This window comes from Chroicocephalus ridibundus, chromosome 6 (genome assembly GCF_963924245.1).
Source record: "Chroicocephalus ridibundus chromosome 6, bChrRid1.1, whole genome shotgun sequence".
NCBI lineage: Eukaryota > Metazoa > Chordata > Aves > Charadriiformes > Laridae > Chroicocephalus > Chroicocephalus ridibundus.
In genome coordinates, this window is record NC_086289.1 from 36,409,318 (window position 1) to 36,424,589 (window position 15,272).

Below are 15,272 nucleotides of genomic sequence, written 5' to 3' on the forward strand. Positions count from 1 at the left end.
CAAGAGAACTTCATTTCATTGTTCTTTTGTTATAAATAAATAGCCGTTCGTTATATAGCCATATTTTCTCTTGATGAGTTTTTGTCCCACCTTAACACTCATTGCGATTTTACTGATACCAGGAAAGTCTACTGTATGCTAAATTTAAAGTGCTTCAGCAACTTTTATTTGCACGTTAAACCTATGTGTGCTAAACAACAAGTGACATAAAAGAATTTTGTTGGTTTTCCTCCTTTTCAGTTGTGATACCTTTTTACAAATGTGCCAGAAAGAGAAAATATGGCTTCCGTGATTTTTTTTCTTTAGATAAACTTCAAGGTCTTGCAGCAAAGTTTCTTTACTTGATGTGCTACAAGTGATCTAGGCTCTTTAAAATGTATTGTAGAATTTTTTTTCCAACATGCTTCTTCCCTTGCAACAGGTACCGTTTTGCAGAGATTCGCTACCATCGCCCTGAGGAGACCCACAAGGGGCGTACAGTTCCAGCTCATGTGGAGACAGTGGTTTTATTTTTCCCGGATGTTTGGCATTGCCTTCCCACCCGCTCAGAGTGGGAAACCCTCTCCCGAGGATACAAGCAGCAGCTGGTCGAGAAGCTTCAGGGTGAACGCAAGGAGGCTGATGGAGAACAGGCACTGAACGCTAATCCCTTTTTCTATTTCTGCTTCTCACAGGCACAGGAACACAGGCACAAAATGCACACCACATACTACACAACATACATACATAGGAGGAACATAACTGGTAACAATGACTGGTAAACCAGCTTTCAGCAGTGTAGCGAATGTTGGTTTTTATTTTTATTTCAGCTAGTTCACTAACTTTAAATGTGTATGCTGATATCACAAATGGAATTAAATTGTGCTTACGATGCGCAGAAAATTTTTTATCATAGACATAGTTGCTGGAATCTGGGACCAGTTGTTGAGTGAGATGCAGTTTATGAATAGCTGTCTTTAAACATTTTGCCATTTTCTAAAATTTCTAAATTCTCTCTTGTGGCCAGTTCTAATTGTGATATTTGAAATTGAACAAATACTAGTCTGAAACATCTGAATTTCAGGCCATGTGGCTGATCAACATCTTGGAATGAGGGAAGGTCTGACTGAACAAAGTGTAATTTGGGGAATTTAAAATCTGGGGGAAGATCACACGCTGTGTGGTTAATGGAGACCAGCAGTGTCTGTGTAACCCCGATATTCTTTGTGGTGTTGCTCTTCACCCTTTTGTGTTCCACAGATCTGGCTTGTATTGGCTGAGTGGCACTGTGATCATTTATAAAGTGGTAGAATGTGTGTGTGAACTTGTCTAAATAATAACTTTAGGAGAAGACTATCTGAAACAGTTGTGACCTTGCACAGATCAGCAACAGAATTTAAAAAATAACTGAAATGCTTTCAAGCTTTCTGAATGATAATTTCTAAATTTTATTTGTCAGGACGAAGAGGAAAAGGATGATGGGGAAGCTAAAGAGATCTCTACACCTACGCACTGGTCTAAACTGGATCCGAAAACAATGAAGGTAACTAACACTTCTCATAAAACTGGATTCCGTTATATATTTCCATTTTTAAGGCGCATCCTGAAATACAGCTGTATATTCCCTTAACTGAGAAAAAAACTTTCAGTAGTGTTTTACCTTCCTTGCTGATTTTATAGGTATTAGATGTGATATCACCATTTGCGAGTGACTCCTCATTTTAATAAGTGAATACAGCTAATTGTAACTGTTCTGAACTTTTGAACTTTGTACAATTAAAGTGTATCACATATGATACATTAACTGGAAAATGAAACTTCTGCGGTAATCTGGTCGTATCTACTTGCATTCAAAAAATGTGGGGTCTAAAATACTTTAATGTTAGTTTAAAAAGACAATAATTATACAAAAAATTATGTCAGGAGATGTAATAAAAAGTTTCCTTGAAAGGATTAATAGTAATAAACTATTTTACTACAGTAAAATCCATTCCCTGCCTCTGTGAAAAGTCCCTCAAAAAGGGGTTCTTTGAGAACACAACTTTAAATGTAGTATGGTTTATATCAGTAAATATTAGTGTTTTTCAGTACAGATTTAAAAAATACAGTTGACTTTTCAGTGCTCTTACATAACTTTCACTTCACCTTTTCTGCTAATCACATGTTTTGCAATGTCACTGGTTGATACCACTTACAGAGCTTTTATTTGCCAGGTAAATGACCTTCGCAAAGAATTAGAAAGTCGAACCCTTAGCTCTAAAGGACTGAAATCTCAGTTGATAGCTCGACTGACAAAGCAGCTGAAAGTAGAGGAACAAAAAGAAGAGCAAAAGGAGCTAGAGAAGTCTGAGAAAGAAGAGGAAGAGGAGGAGGATAGGAAATCTGAAGATGACAAAGAGGTTAGGCTTTGGACATATTTGGTTTAAGTCTTATTAAATACACATAAACACATAAAACATTACATATAAAATCTGTATAAATATCTGTAAGTATAAAAAGTACAGGAATATGCCTAGTTTTGTTGGGATTTTACAGTTCTTGGATGACTGTACTGGGAACTCCTGCTGTAATTTGAGCTGCTGAATTGGAACGAAATCTTGGCAAGTTTGAATTTCTTTATGTCAGCAAAGTCAGCTGAAATGTGCAACTGCACTAAGGTGTCTGAATTAACATCAGACCTTAAATGTAAGGAAAAATAAATCCCAAACTTCTGAGAGAAACCGTGCTCGAGAACAGGTGAACACACTTAACAATCTTAGTTTCTTAAACCTATGCAAAAAGCAGTTGCCTAGTTGTATTGGCTTTTACAAACCTTAGGGAATTACTGTGGAAACGGGAGGAGGGCAGGCTCCAGTCTGTAAAAGGCTATAGTGTCTCAAACAGTTCAGTTTTGCACATGGCTAATGATCTGCTTAGGTTTGTTTTGCCTTATTATGAAGCTTTTAATTTTTGCTTTTGGATAAACCGTATTGAAGTTTCTCAGTTTTTGCAGTTGGTAGTTTGAGTAGTACTTAGTCTGTTTTCCCATTTCACAAGGATAAATAGGTCTGTGCAGTAAGGCCAAAGCTCAACCACAGAAACGAGGCATAAATGTCTGGAGAATGTATTGTATGTTAATTGCTTTTAAACCTACTTTTTTGTGTATTACCTGTGAACCAATGTGGGATGATAAATATCTGCGTAAACCTCATTGAGGGAGCAAAGGCCACATGCTTGCTAATTCTGACAGCTGCTGCCTTCTCCCACAGCTTGGATGGGCTTCAACTATCCTGGGCTTTCTTGCCACAGCTTCTTTTAAGATTCGGGGAAAGAGCTTTGTGCCTGCTTTTTCAAACAGCACAAGCTCTGCCATGACTTTTTTCCATAGTCATAAGACATTTAATATTTTTCTCTTGGCAGTCAGTAGGCTGCTTGGTATTTTACCTTCTTCAACCTTTTGTTTGATTTGCATCAGTTGTATCTATAGAGATTGCATTTCCCATAATCAAAAGATCATAGTAAATTGTCATGGATAATTGTTAAAGCTGAGTTGGATTATCTTGGGTAAGATGATGTATGAAGCCTTTACTCTTCCTACGTAAGCAATAATGCTTACTGTCCTATACGGCTCTAAAAACATCTCTAAACAAACAAAAGACCCTCGGGAGCATTGATTCCTTTGCTAGCTTGCATACTATTTCTTGAAGTGAACTAGTGTGAGTCCTCCTGATGTTGAGTAAATATGCTGCGGTCAGCACCATAAGATAGTTGGAAGGCCCTCGTGGGCTGAACAGCATTGCGTGTCCTGCTTTGTGTTGCTCTAGTTTCCAGTTGTCTTAGGCGAGTGTTGGCAGTGGACACAGTGTGTGTTCTGGAAATTCTGTGACTTCAGTCTGTCTTCTGGGTTGCATTCAGCAGCGTAGGCTTTCCTTCACTTTCTTCAAAGCAGTGAGTCCTAAAAACCTAATAGGCTGATATAGGCCTAAAACTAATATAGGCTAAAACTTCAGCTTTGGAATATGCTGTATGTTATTTTTTTTGCCTCTCTTCAGGAAGAGGAAAGAAAACGTCAGGAAGAAATGGAACGTCAGCGGCGGGAGAGACGATATATCTTGCCTGATGAACCAGCGATCATTGTACATCCCAACTGGGCAGCAAAGAGTGGGAAGTTTGACTGTAGCATTATGTCTCTCAGTGTTCTTCTGGACTATAGATTAGAAGACAATAAAGAACATTCCTTTGAGGTAATTTAGCTATGCTGCTTACAGTTAGCCATTCTTGTTTCTTTTTAATTATGTGTGATAGCTGCACTATTCCTAAATTGTAAAAGTTTATGATAGCATATCAAAATAAAACTTAAGTAAGTTAGTTTATTTGTGCAATACCTAGAAAAACATTTCTTACTCTGGCACATGATTTGCAATAGCAGTATAGTCACTGCAGAAATGCGCAGGTTTTCAGATAGGGAACCGAGTTTAAAATTTATGCAGTGAGACTAGGTCCTAAACTGCTGCAGTAAAGGGAAGAAGCATTTTTATGAAGCTGTTTAAGGTTTACATGTTCTAAGCAGGTAGTAAGAAATCTGACAGTACATAAAATTCTGAGATACGGTAAAAGTTGGTAAGGTAGCACCTCATAGCTATTTAATCATGTGTGCAAATTTTTAATATGTATTTTAAAACTTTTTGTCAGTTCTCTTTTCATTCTTCTTTATGTGCAGGTATCATTGTTTGCAGAACTCTTCAATGAAATGCTTCAGAGAGATTTTGGTGTCAGAATTTACAAAGCACTAATTTCTCTCCCAGAGAGGGAGGACAAAAAAGACAAAAAAGGCAAAAAAGATGAGAGAAAAGAAAAAAAGGAAGAAAAAGATGATGAAACAGATGAGCCAAAACCTAAGAGGAGAAAATCTGGAGATGATAAAGACAAAAAAGAAGATAAAGATGAAAAGAAGGTCTGCAGCTAGCTCATATGAAGTACTATCCTGTCTGGATCAATATTAAACTGTTTCTATTTGAATTTTACTTCATTGCTTTCAAAAACTCAAGTCATGTAGTGTTAGTTAATTGATTTGACTCGATCTATTTAAATATGCTTCAGTCATATTCAGTAATTTTAAAATTTTACAGATATATTGGGGTATTTTAACATTCAGCTATCACATAAATTTATATTAGTTCTTTTAATTGACTAAATATAAACATAAGCAAATTTTGAATGAATGGTAGTGAGGTTTTTACTTTCCTGTTTTTTTTGTTCTGACTATAAATTTTTAGGAACTTTTGTTACAGAGGGAAGATAAAAGGAAAGATGATTCTAAAGATGAAGAAGAAACTGAAGAAGACAATAATCAAGAGGAATATGATCCAATGGAGGCAGAAGAAGCTGAAGATGAAGATGAAGGTATCTTGAATTATGGATTTTGTGACTTTCAGAATTTTCTTTCACTTCCACTGAGTACGTTCTTTCAAGCTGGAGGATGCACTGGAACTAGACAATTTAAAATTGCATTAATAGACTAATTTTATTTTATTAATTCTGACCAGATCTGCTTAAAATGTAAGTGCCTTTGTGCTAGGCATTGTATGAACATAGTTAATATAATCTAGCTGTGGTACTCAAAGTAAGGCATGCATATAGAAGTGGTTTTATTTTTTTCAGAATGCAGACCACTCGCAACTCCCATTGAAGTCAGTAGGAGATGTGAGTATTCAGCACCTCTGAAAAACCAAGCCACTTTTAAGTGCCTAACTTCCTATTCCTCAGTTCTGAAATGTCATCCTGTTCTTATTAGGCCAGAATGTAGAGTGGGATGCTCTTTATATTATTTTATGCGGAGTCGATTTCTGTTTGGGTGGAGTTGTGTTTGCCTGAAGAAATGGGGAAAGGGGCTGGGGATTTTTCCTGTCTCCAGGGAGCAGCAGTAGCCCTCTTTCCCTGCTCAGAGATTCAGAAAGGCGTAAGACATGATGTATGCTTTTTGGTTTGTACTACTTAGGAGTTTCTGTCCTTTTGTGGAGAGCTTTTGCTAGAGATGCGGGATTGAACTGCTTAGATATTGCAGTCCCGGCATTTTCTAACCAGCATTTTCAGTCGTATTTTTGTCAGAGTACTGCACCAGCCTTAAAAATTGGTGCTAATCCGTGGTTTCCAAAATAACTCTTACTTGCTTATAATCTGGTGGTGAGAGAGCCCTGGGCTTGCCTGTTCTGTACACGTGCTGCTACTTCCCATAATCTGTCCTTGTGCCATTCCCAGTCAGATTTGCTGAGAACAATCCAACATACCATGGAGGTGCAGGAGAAAGCTATTGGTTCTCAGAAACGTGTTGGCAAAATTAGACAAGTTGTTGTGATACGTAGTTTTTTGCAAAGTTTTCCTTACAAGAAGGTGAGCTTAAAGCTGAACTTGGCACGTGATTCTCTGACCAAAGACTTGCGTATAAGGTACAGAGCTGCATGCCATAATCCGTCCCTGCAGTTGTCATTTTCCTCTTCCTCTCTTGATTTTAGACTTAATTTTACTGTCTACCTTTAAACAAAAACCCTGCAGTTTGTAATTCACATCTAATAAGTGATGTGATCTGTAACTTCTTGGAGAATCTAAATCATAGGATCAAAGAATATGTCACTCACATGCTTTTAATTGTATAGTTGACATGGTTTTTATGATACACAGTATTTGAGAGTAAATAGTACTGACTTTATCCTAATAGGAAAAACCATAGCTGAATGCAGACTCTGCCAAGCCTCATTAAGGAGAGGCTCATTTCCTGCGCACCACTTAAATAGATGTTGGTGGAGCTCATTTTGGGCCTAGTTAGCATTTGTTTCAGTTCTGTCCTCTGTGTGTGGAGGAAACGCAGGGGGAAAATGGCAAATGGCTTATGTTAAAATAAGACCAGAGAATAATCAAAACTTAACAGGACTCCCTTAAATGCCACTTGGCTTTTTTATTGTTCAGGGAAATATATTAATTTCAGATACGTGGGGGTTTATGTGAACTTTTTCAATTAACATAGGTGTTTTGAGATAATGGTTATAGAATTGTTTGCTGGGGGTATGTTGAATTTTCTTTCTGTTTTACAGACCGGGATGAAGAGGACATGAACAAACGGGAGGACAGAAGAGAGGGAAACAGGCATTGTAAAGAGAGGTCGTCTAAAGATAAAGTAATTGACACCTTTATTAACTACATATAACTTTGTTAGAGGTGTCCTAATTAGGGCTTAACTCTATTTCTATTGTAAGACCTGTTTGTACTCCTTGATTCCTTCAGCACTTCTGGTCTGAAAAGTTAAGTGTATACAGAAGTTAGGGAACATGTGACAGCTTTGGGTAAGGTGCTTACAGCCTACTTTCACTTAGGTTTTAAAGTTCATTGGGTGAAAGCTCTTGGAAAAACTCTTGTATGAGATTCTGGTACTGTTATGTATTTACATCTCCCTGCAGGAAAATGGATGCTTTTTGTGTTGTGAGGCCAGTAGCTTGGCTCCACAATTTAGATTAAGGGACAGCATAAGTTTGATTTGTTACGTGTAGACTTTTCTTTATAAATGCAAGAATAAAACAAGATTCTGGTTCTCTCTCTTTTTTTTTTTTTTTCTTCAAGGAAAAATGGGAGATGTAGGAATAGGAATAATGGGAAAACACAGTCTGCAGAACTGCTGTAGCTGCAAAAGTTGGATGCTCATTCATTACACGTTTATGGGGATTTCACTTTGAAAACAGCTGTCCAATAAATTATATGATTGGGAGGAGAAGGGATGTTTACTATTACTTGTTTAATTAGGTTAATTCTTCACGTTTTCTGACATATTAGCATGAGCAAAAGGGAATTGTTTCTACCAGATGTTACTGTTCACTGTGCTGTAATTCTTTTAAATATTTGAAAGATTACTTGCCCAAAATACCTTGCTTATGATATTTGAGCTCAGTAGGTAAATGTTAGTTATATTAATCACTCATCTGAAAGTAACGATAAAATGAACAGAGGAAAACTTTTGTAAACTGAAAAATTTATAGTTTTTAGTAGGTGGTGGGAATATGATAACTTCCTAACAATCTCATAACGAATTTTCTGTAGGAGAAAGACAAGACGCAGATGGTAACTGTTAATAGGGATCTTCTGATGGCTTTTGTATATTTTGATCAAAGTCATTGTGGATATCTTCTGGAGAAGGACATGGAGGAGATACTCTACACTCTTGGACTACACCTGTCACGTGCTCAGGTTTTGTGTAGTAATAGAACTCTCTTTAAAAATATTACAGGAAAGCTGTAAGTGGGAGGGCTATAGTTCAGCTTCTAAAGGCTGTTGCTTGCATACTTGATCCCTGATTTTTATGTAGCCACTTCATATTTACAATGAAATGCTAATTTAATCTTTTGTAACTTGTCTTGGAATAAAAAGGTGAAGTTTGGGCATATTAAGAGCTGCATATTGTATATGTAGCTCTTATCTCCAAATTTTAATCATTTTTTTTCCCCTAACTCACTTTCATTTTAAGCCCCAGTATGTTAAAGTTCAAAAAGCTGTGCAATTTTGCTAAGTTTTCCAAGTTAAAACATTCTTGTTTAGGTAATATAACGTCTGTGCATTAAGTAACACTATTTCTTTCAATGGCTGTATTTTAGGTTAAGAAGCTACTTAATAAAGTAGTGCTTAGAGAATCTTGCTTCTACAGAAGACTAACAGATACTTCTAAAGATGAAGAAAATCAAGAAGAGTCTGAAGAACTACAGGAAGATATGTTAGGTGGTATTTTGTTTGTTTTTTTTTTTTTCTTTTTATGCCACAAACTTCCAGAGAATTGTTTCTGAGCGAATGATAATCAGAGTTCTGAGATACTTGCTGTCTTGCAGAAACTAATTCAGGTCTGCAGGGAACCTGACAGTTTGGAAAAGTAAATCTTGGGCCGTTCATAAATTACAGTATTTCTGACTTCCAACACAGCTTGTTGCATCTGTAGGATAAATCTTAATATCTTGGAACAGGAAGGAGGACAGAGGTTAATGTTGAATATTGATGAACAACATTTCTCATTCAGAGCAGTTTTGCAGTCAGGAGGATCAGTGCTGTAGGTAGTAGAACAGAGCCTGATTTTTTGAAGACAAATTACTGCAGAAAGGAGGCATAGAAGAATGCAATTAAAGAGCATGCTCCTCTTTGAAGGGGGGAATTGGGGTAAGGAGGGAGGAGAGAAATGAGGGATAAACTAGCAAACTTGAATCTATATTTATTCTTTTAAGAAGTTCTTGAGGTTGATCACTAGAACTGAAAAATTACAGAATTATTATTTTCTAATGCTACTTAATCTAATACAGGAAACAGATTACTGTTACCATCGCCTACTATAAAGCAAGAATCAAAAGCCGTAGAAGAAAATGTCGGCCTCATTGTATACAATGGAGCTATGGTGGATGTTGGGAGCCTTTTACAGAAGCTGGAGAAGAGTGAAAGAGTGCGGGCAGAGATAGAACAAAAGCTTCAGTTACTAGAAGAAAAAACAGGTGGGACGTTACTTCAAAGGTGGTACTTAACATGGATGCAAGATGCTAAGACTTATTAATTAGATAAACCAATTTGAGTAATATTTGTGACCTAAATTTCTTAGCTATTTGCTTACCATAAACTTGTATTTTCTATTTTCCAAGCCCTTTGAACTTGCATACCAACTATTGTTGAGTACCGTTGTCACCATGCTGAAATGCTTTTATCTTTTTTTATTCAAGTTGAATGTAAGACTTCCAAATGTAGTCAGAATTGAGTTTTATCAAATGGTAATGCAATGCAGATTTTAATGTTCTTTAAAAATTAGTAGTTATGGTGTTGGCATGCAAATGGAATACTAAGATGCAAAGTACAGAGCATTAGAAGTCACTGACTTTTTTTTTTTTCCTCTTTCTAAGATGAGGATGAAAAGACTATACTACAACTGGAGAATTCTAACAAAAGTCTGTCTACGGAGCTCAAAGAAGTGAAAAAGGACCTTAGCCAACTGCAAGAAAATCTGAAGATTTCAGATGACAAAAATTTGCAATTTGAGGGTCAGCTGAATAAGACAATCAAAAATTTAGCTACTGTTATGGATGAAATACAGAGTGTTCTTAAACAGGTTAGAATTGTTTGATTTCATTTTTTTTTATTGTATGCAGGCTTCCTGTAGACTAAACTATCAGAACAAAAACGTCAGAATAAAAAAGAATCTTCACATGAATTCAGGGCAGTAGTATCTTAACATACATATATAAGATGCTCAGTGTGATATTATTTAACAATAGCAAATAAAATGTGTATTTTCTAAGCTTGAAACACATGTTCTTGTCTTAAATGTTTTTAAAAATTTATAAATAATTAATGTAGATCTCAAATCATCTTAATGTTTTCCTGTGCTGATCTTGTCCGTCTCCAAGAGTTCAAATCTGCTCTTCTGTTTGACCAGTTAGGAGCAATTTTTCAAGGCAGACCTTAATTATTTCAATTTATGTGGGGGTATTTCAGTAAAATGAGTTTTAAGCTACCAGCATAATGCTCTGGAGCATCTCTATCCCTGAACAGAAAGATAGTTGCGTACTCTGTAGGAATGCTGTTTGGGGCCTATTAAGTAAGGATGAATAGAAGTAGGTTATAAAGACTACTGATTGGCAAATTGGAACTAAGAGGGAGCCTTGCTTCTACTTCTCTCTATGTTTATTTTGAAAAGACAGTGTAGCATAATAACACAAAAGCTCTAAAAACAAAGCAAAACCACACCCACAAAAACCCCTGGAAGACTTGACAAATGTTAGAAATATTTTCCCCCCTTGTAGGATACAAGTGATGCATCACATAAGTCACGGTAGCTTATTAAACTGGCAGTACCTTACGGCCCTCTGTCAGCAGTGTGGTTAGGTAGTCCTGTGCTTCCCTGCATACTCCACCAGAATCGGCAGCTGAAGGCGCTGCATGCTGTGCATTTCCCATGCTTTTAGCTCAGTTAAATCACATTGCTCGTTCTGTCTTGTGTTTTTGAGATGAAAATGTCCTCTAAGTCTAGTGTTTTCAGGTGGCTTTGACCAATGTAAGTATTTTGTGTTAGAACAGTTACGGTAAATTATTTATTGTAATTTAATGGATTTTGCAAAAAAAAACCTGTTTTCACTTGCTCTTTGAAAAACAAACAAACGGAAAACAAACAAACAAACAAGCCCAACAACCCCCAAACCTTTAGACTGTGAAGTGAGGCTTCTGGGGATGGTTTTTGTGCTTTTCAGAAGTGCTTAGGTCACGTTTAGTTTCTGCCACTTCAATTCTTCAGGAAGATACTGGAAATATTAATTGGTTATAACTAAACTGAATAAGAGATCAGTTCCCATACTGTTTGGCGTCAATTTTAAATACTGTCTCTGTCTTGTGCTGCTTTACAGTTCACGTGAGAAATATCACTGCTAGAATTCATGTTATCCTCCCCCTTTTTTCTTTTAAAGGATATTGTGAAGAACGAAGATAAAGATCAGAAATCCAAAGAAAATGGAGCAAACGTATGATAAAACTGCTGCTGTTTAGAAGAATGGTGTTACATAATGTAATATAAATCATGATACCAGAATGTATGGGAAGTGATGCATGTTTGATTTTAGTAGTATAAATATCTTAGTTCCAAAAGATGTATAAAGTTTTATGAATGTGAGTGTCTGCTTCTGAAGATTGCTTGTAATTCTTAGCATTCAATTTGAGACACTCCTTGAGTGAAAATAATTTTGCATTGCAAAACGTTTTAGGATGAACTTTGTTATAGTTTTAACCCTAATAAAGTTCATCAACGTAATGAACAGTAGCAAGTATTTAATTACCGAATGTTTTTCATTAAAGTCTAGTGAAATCAAAATTTTCATTATTTATAGAATTGCCATTTTTAGGTTTTTATTTTTATTTCGGTCTAATTAGTCTTTTTAAATTCAAATATAAATCACAAAATAGCATGCTGCTTAATTTTGCAAGTAAAGATTTTTTTAAAAAAAAAAACAGCTTCTTGGATTTTTTTTTTTTAACTTGTCACAACTTTCTTTTCCCTTCCAAGTGTAACTTTCTTCCCCAAAGCTGCTTGTATTTAAAGCCTCATAATATACAGTAGTTCAGATGAGGTAAGAAAGCAATAGAAACCTACCAAAATACTGGTAGGGTTGTGAGATTTATATGAAAATACACGGGCCTGTTTTAAATGTATGTCATTTGTGTTCCTTTAATTATTCGTATCTTTGGATTGATATATATACTTCTTTTTAGTAACAAATGCAGTATATTAAAACATATGGTTGGATACCAGGCCAGTAGGTGTCAGAATAATGCCTTACATGGAGAAAAAACTACCATTGTAAGCCGCCTTTAATTAAATTTGGACTTCTTTCTTAATATGTGTAATTCCTTCAGAGACTTTAGTCCAACAAAAGAATGGATACACAAGTATCAATACTCAGTGTTATAATTACTAAGGAGCAGGACACAACTTGGTTTGTTGAAAGTGGGTAAGATTGCCTGCCTTTGTTCACAAATCACTAGAGATCTAAACTTAAAAGTTAACGTGACATCATTGTTAAAGGCAACTTATCCAAATAATGTGAAATATGAACAATTGTAATTTCGTGCAACTTCCAGGAAAATTAAAGGGTTTGAAGGTTGGGACAGAAGTGTTTTCTTACAGATATGGTTTATTTTAGCATACCTCTTCTTTTTTAGCCTAGACGTCCTAGGTAACTAAATACCTGTTAGGAGAGTCCAAGTGCCGTAACATGTATGAATAACCTACATGGAAACTCATGTAGCTTTACTGAGATACACGTTAAAATGCCGCGTTTATGTTCAAAAGAGTCTCTAAGCTGGTGCTTTTATCACTTACCTTTGTTGGCTCTTTTGCAGCTAGGCAAGTAATAAATAACATGCATAAGCTTCCCCCTCATTCATTTCACTGTATAATATCTTAACTGTTCACACTAAAGTAGGAAGTACTACAAAAACACTAATTATTGCATAGAAGTACACAGAAAATGCATGCTTTTACGATTTAATAGATAACCTCAGTAGAATGGTTGAATGAGGATGGTGATGAATTAATCTTATGAAAAGCATTATCTGTGGTGTACAGATAGTGTTAAATTCTTTTGTAATCAGATTATATTTTTCACCTTTACCTTTTTACAAATCGTTGACAGCATGTTTTGTTTTTGACATTGAGCACTGTTTGTTTAAATAGACTTGAAAGGACTGCGTTTGAAATGCTTTGTTCATGAATTCTAGAATTTAAGATAACATCTTTTTAGGTACACTGTTGAAATATTTTGCTGGGGTGTTTATACCTTAAACACCTGAGCTGAAAGGGGTTGTGGCGACAAGCAGGCCTCATCTTGTGTTTCAATGAGTGGCCCTGTGAGATAGTTGCTAGAGTAATACAGATTTTTACAGTATTTAAGGAAGTATTTGTTAGAATGAGTGTAATCTTTCTCTATATTGCTTTGATGTAATAGCGTTTCAGATACTATGTACAGTCTGCATTTACGTTGGAAAGGAAATTAAAAGGGTAAAGAATAAAGGAAAAAGGGGAAAAAAAAAAAACAAGGAAAAGCTTTACAGCCTACACAAAGCTTGACCAGTCTCCTGCAGCATAACCCATCTGAGGAAGAAGAGACACCTCTACGGACTGTTTAAGTTGCTTTACCAAAAGTACAAGGTTCTATATATTTACAGCATCCCTGCTGGTGGCTAGCTAAAGCTTCTTGGTAATATAACTAATTCTTAAGAAAATTGAATAGAGTATCACTAACGGAGGTTTGGAGAAGCAGTCTTCTGTCAGTTTTAATATATAGACAATGTTTTTGCATTTCATGTCCACGCTTCCCACCTCATGGGTTTTCCATTTCTAAGCCTCTCACTACGTATCAGTTCCTGGTGAAAGGCTGGTAAAAGTGAGCCTACACCAGGTCTTACTCTGATGCCTCAACGTTCAATGTGTTTGTAGTTTTAAAATCATCATAGATGTTCTGTGGAAAGTTCTAAATGTTAGACTGCCTTGTTCTGTAGAAAAAGTACTGCTACGGCGGGCCAGTAAATGGAATCTGATCTCACTTTAGAGATTATTTCCCTCCCCTTTTGTATTTTGTCTATGTCGGAGGAATTAATGAGTTAAACCCTTACAAAGAGATACTCAGACAAGTGGATGTCTGTGAGTAAGGCTAGGAAGAAAGTTCCGAGTGATACATCTGCATGCAAAATGGTCTACAATAAAGCAGACTCTTTTGAGGGCCCTTTGCCTTTGCTCTGGTAATGAAAAGGCAGAAGTATATCATTTCAGCGCTACATAGCAACAGTAGCAAATACACCAATAGTGAATTTTTGCCAAAGTTTTCTGAAGTGTTGAGGATTGCATGCGGGATAATGGAGCTGCTTCCAGCACTGCTGCATGTTCTACCGTGATGAAGACACGTCGTGTTTTCTTGACTCAGCCAGTGCTTGATGCTTGTGCCTGTAGCACTTGGGCACTGCTGCAGAATCACTTCCCAGTTGTTGCTTGGTTTCTCCAGTGTCCTCTCCCTCAGCCTGGGGTGCCCTGAAGTGTACAATGGAGAGGCTGGAATTCTCTCTCTGGTGCCCATGGGTTTCCACAGATCCAGTGTTCGCCATTGAGTTGTTTCAGGATCTAACATTATGAAGCCTAGTCCTTTAATGTAACTTTTTTTTTTGTCAATGTTTAACTGCTCTGAGAGGGATTCATGGCTTTCAGTCCATCTTTCTGCTGAGTAATGTACTGTGTGAATATGTTTGGACTTCTGTAACACAGTTAACTTTCACTGATAATTTTACCAAGAATGTGCACAAAACGTGTTTTTTCTCTTGCTTCTCTGTAATCTTTGTGTACCCAGGTCAGGTTCTTACCTTGAATGCATTTGTTCAGTGCAGTTTATATTTAAAAATATAAAATATAAAATAATTCGAGTGACTGAGTCTTATGGACAGCAATAGATTATCAAACGTGTAGGTAGCACAGTCAATACACTTATGCTAATATTTTCCAGAAAGCAGAAATGGTTGAAGTTGAAATTCAACTGGGACTTGTGTGTCGCCACGTAGTGCGACAATAAAAATGGCATAAGCAGTGAACACCTCTACTTAGCTATCAAAACTGCCCACCAGTGGGAAACCAAAAGTGTTTCCCACCAAATTTTTGTTTCTGCATACTGGGTCTCATTAGATGTATTGCATGAAAGTAGTTACAGTAAAAAGCTCTAATAACAAAATGCATTACTTTCAAGCAAAAATAATTTCCCTTTTTTATTCATCCA

At 36.4% G+C, this 15,272-nt stretch overlaps 1 protein-coding gene across 1 annotated transcript in view; it reads left to right on the forward strand.

Annotated features, from left to right (window-relative positions):
• Positions 1-13,551, forward strand: part of CCAR1 (cell division cycle and apoptosis regulator 1) — a 29,797-nt gene extending 16,246 nt beyond the window's left edge. The window contains exons 14-25 of the mRNA XM_063337604.1: positions 422-632; positions 1,439-1,522; positions 2,193-2,378; positions 4,011-4,202; positions 4,679-4,912; positions 5,250-5,361; positions 7,047-7,129; positions 8,044-8,190; positions 8,595-8,715; positions 9,285-9,470; positions 9,870-10,075; positions 11,427-13,551. Of these exons, the coding sequence (XP_063193674.1) occupies positions 422-632; positions 1,439-1,522; positions 2,193-2,378; positions 4,011-4,202; positions 4,679-4,912; positions 5,250-5,361; positions 7,047-7,129; positions 8,044-8,190; positions 8,595-8,715; positions 9,285-9,470; positions 9,870-10,075; positions 11,427-11,486 (1,822 nt within the window). The 3' untranslated portion in view covers positions 11,487-13,551. The remainder of the gene's footprint in view (positions 1-421; positions 633-1,438; positions 1,523-2,192; positions 2,379-4,010; positions 4,203-4,678; positions 4,913-5,249; positions 5,362-7,046; positions 7,130-8,043; positions 8,191-8,594; positions 8,716-9,284; positions 9,471-9,869; positions 10,076-11,426) is intronic.
• The last annotated feature ends 1,721 nt before the right edge of the window (positions 13,552-15,272 follow it).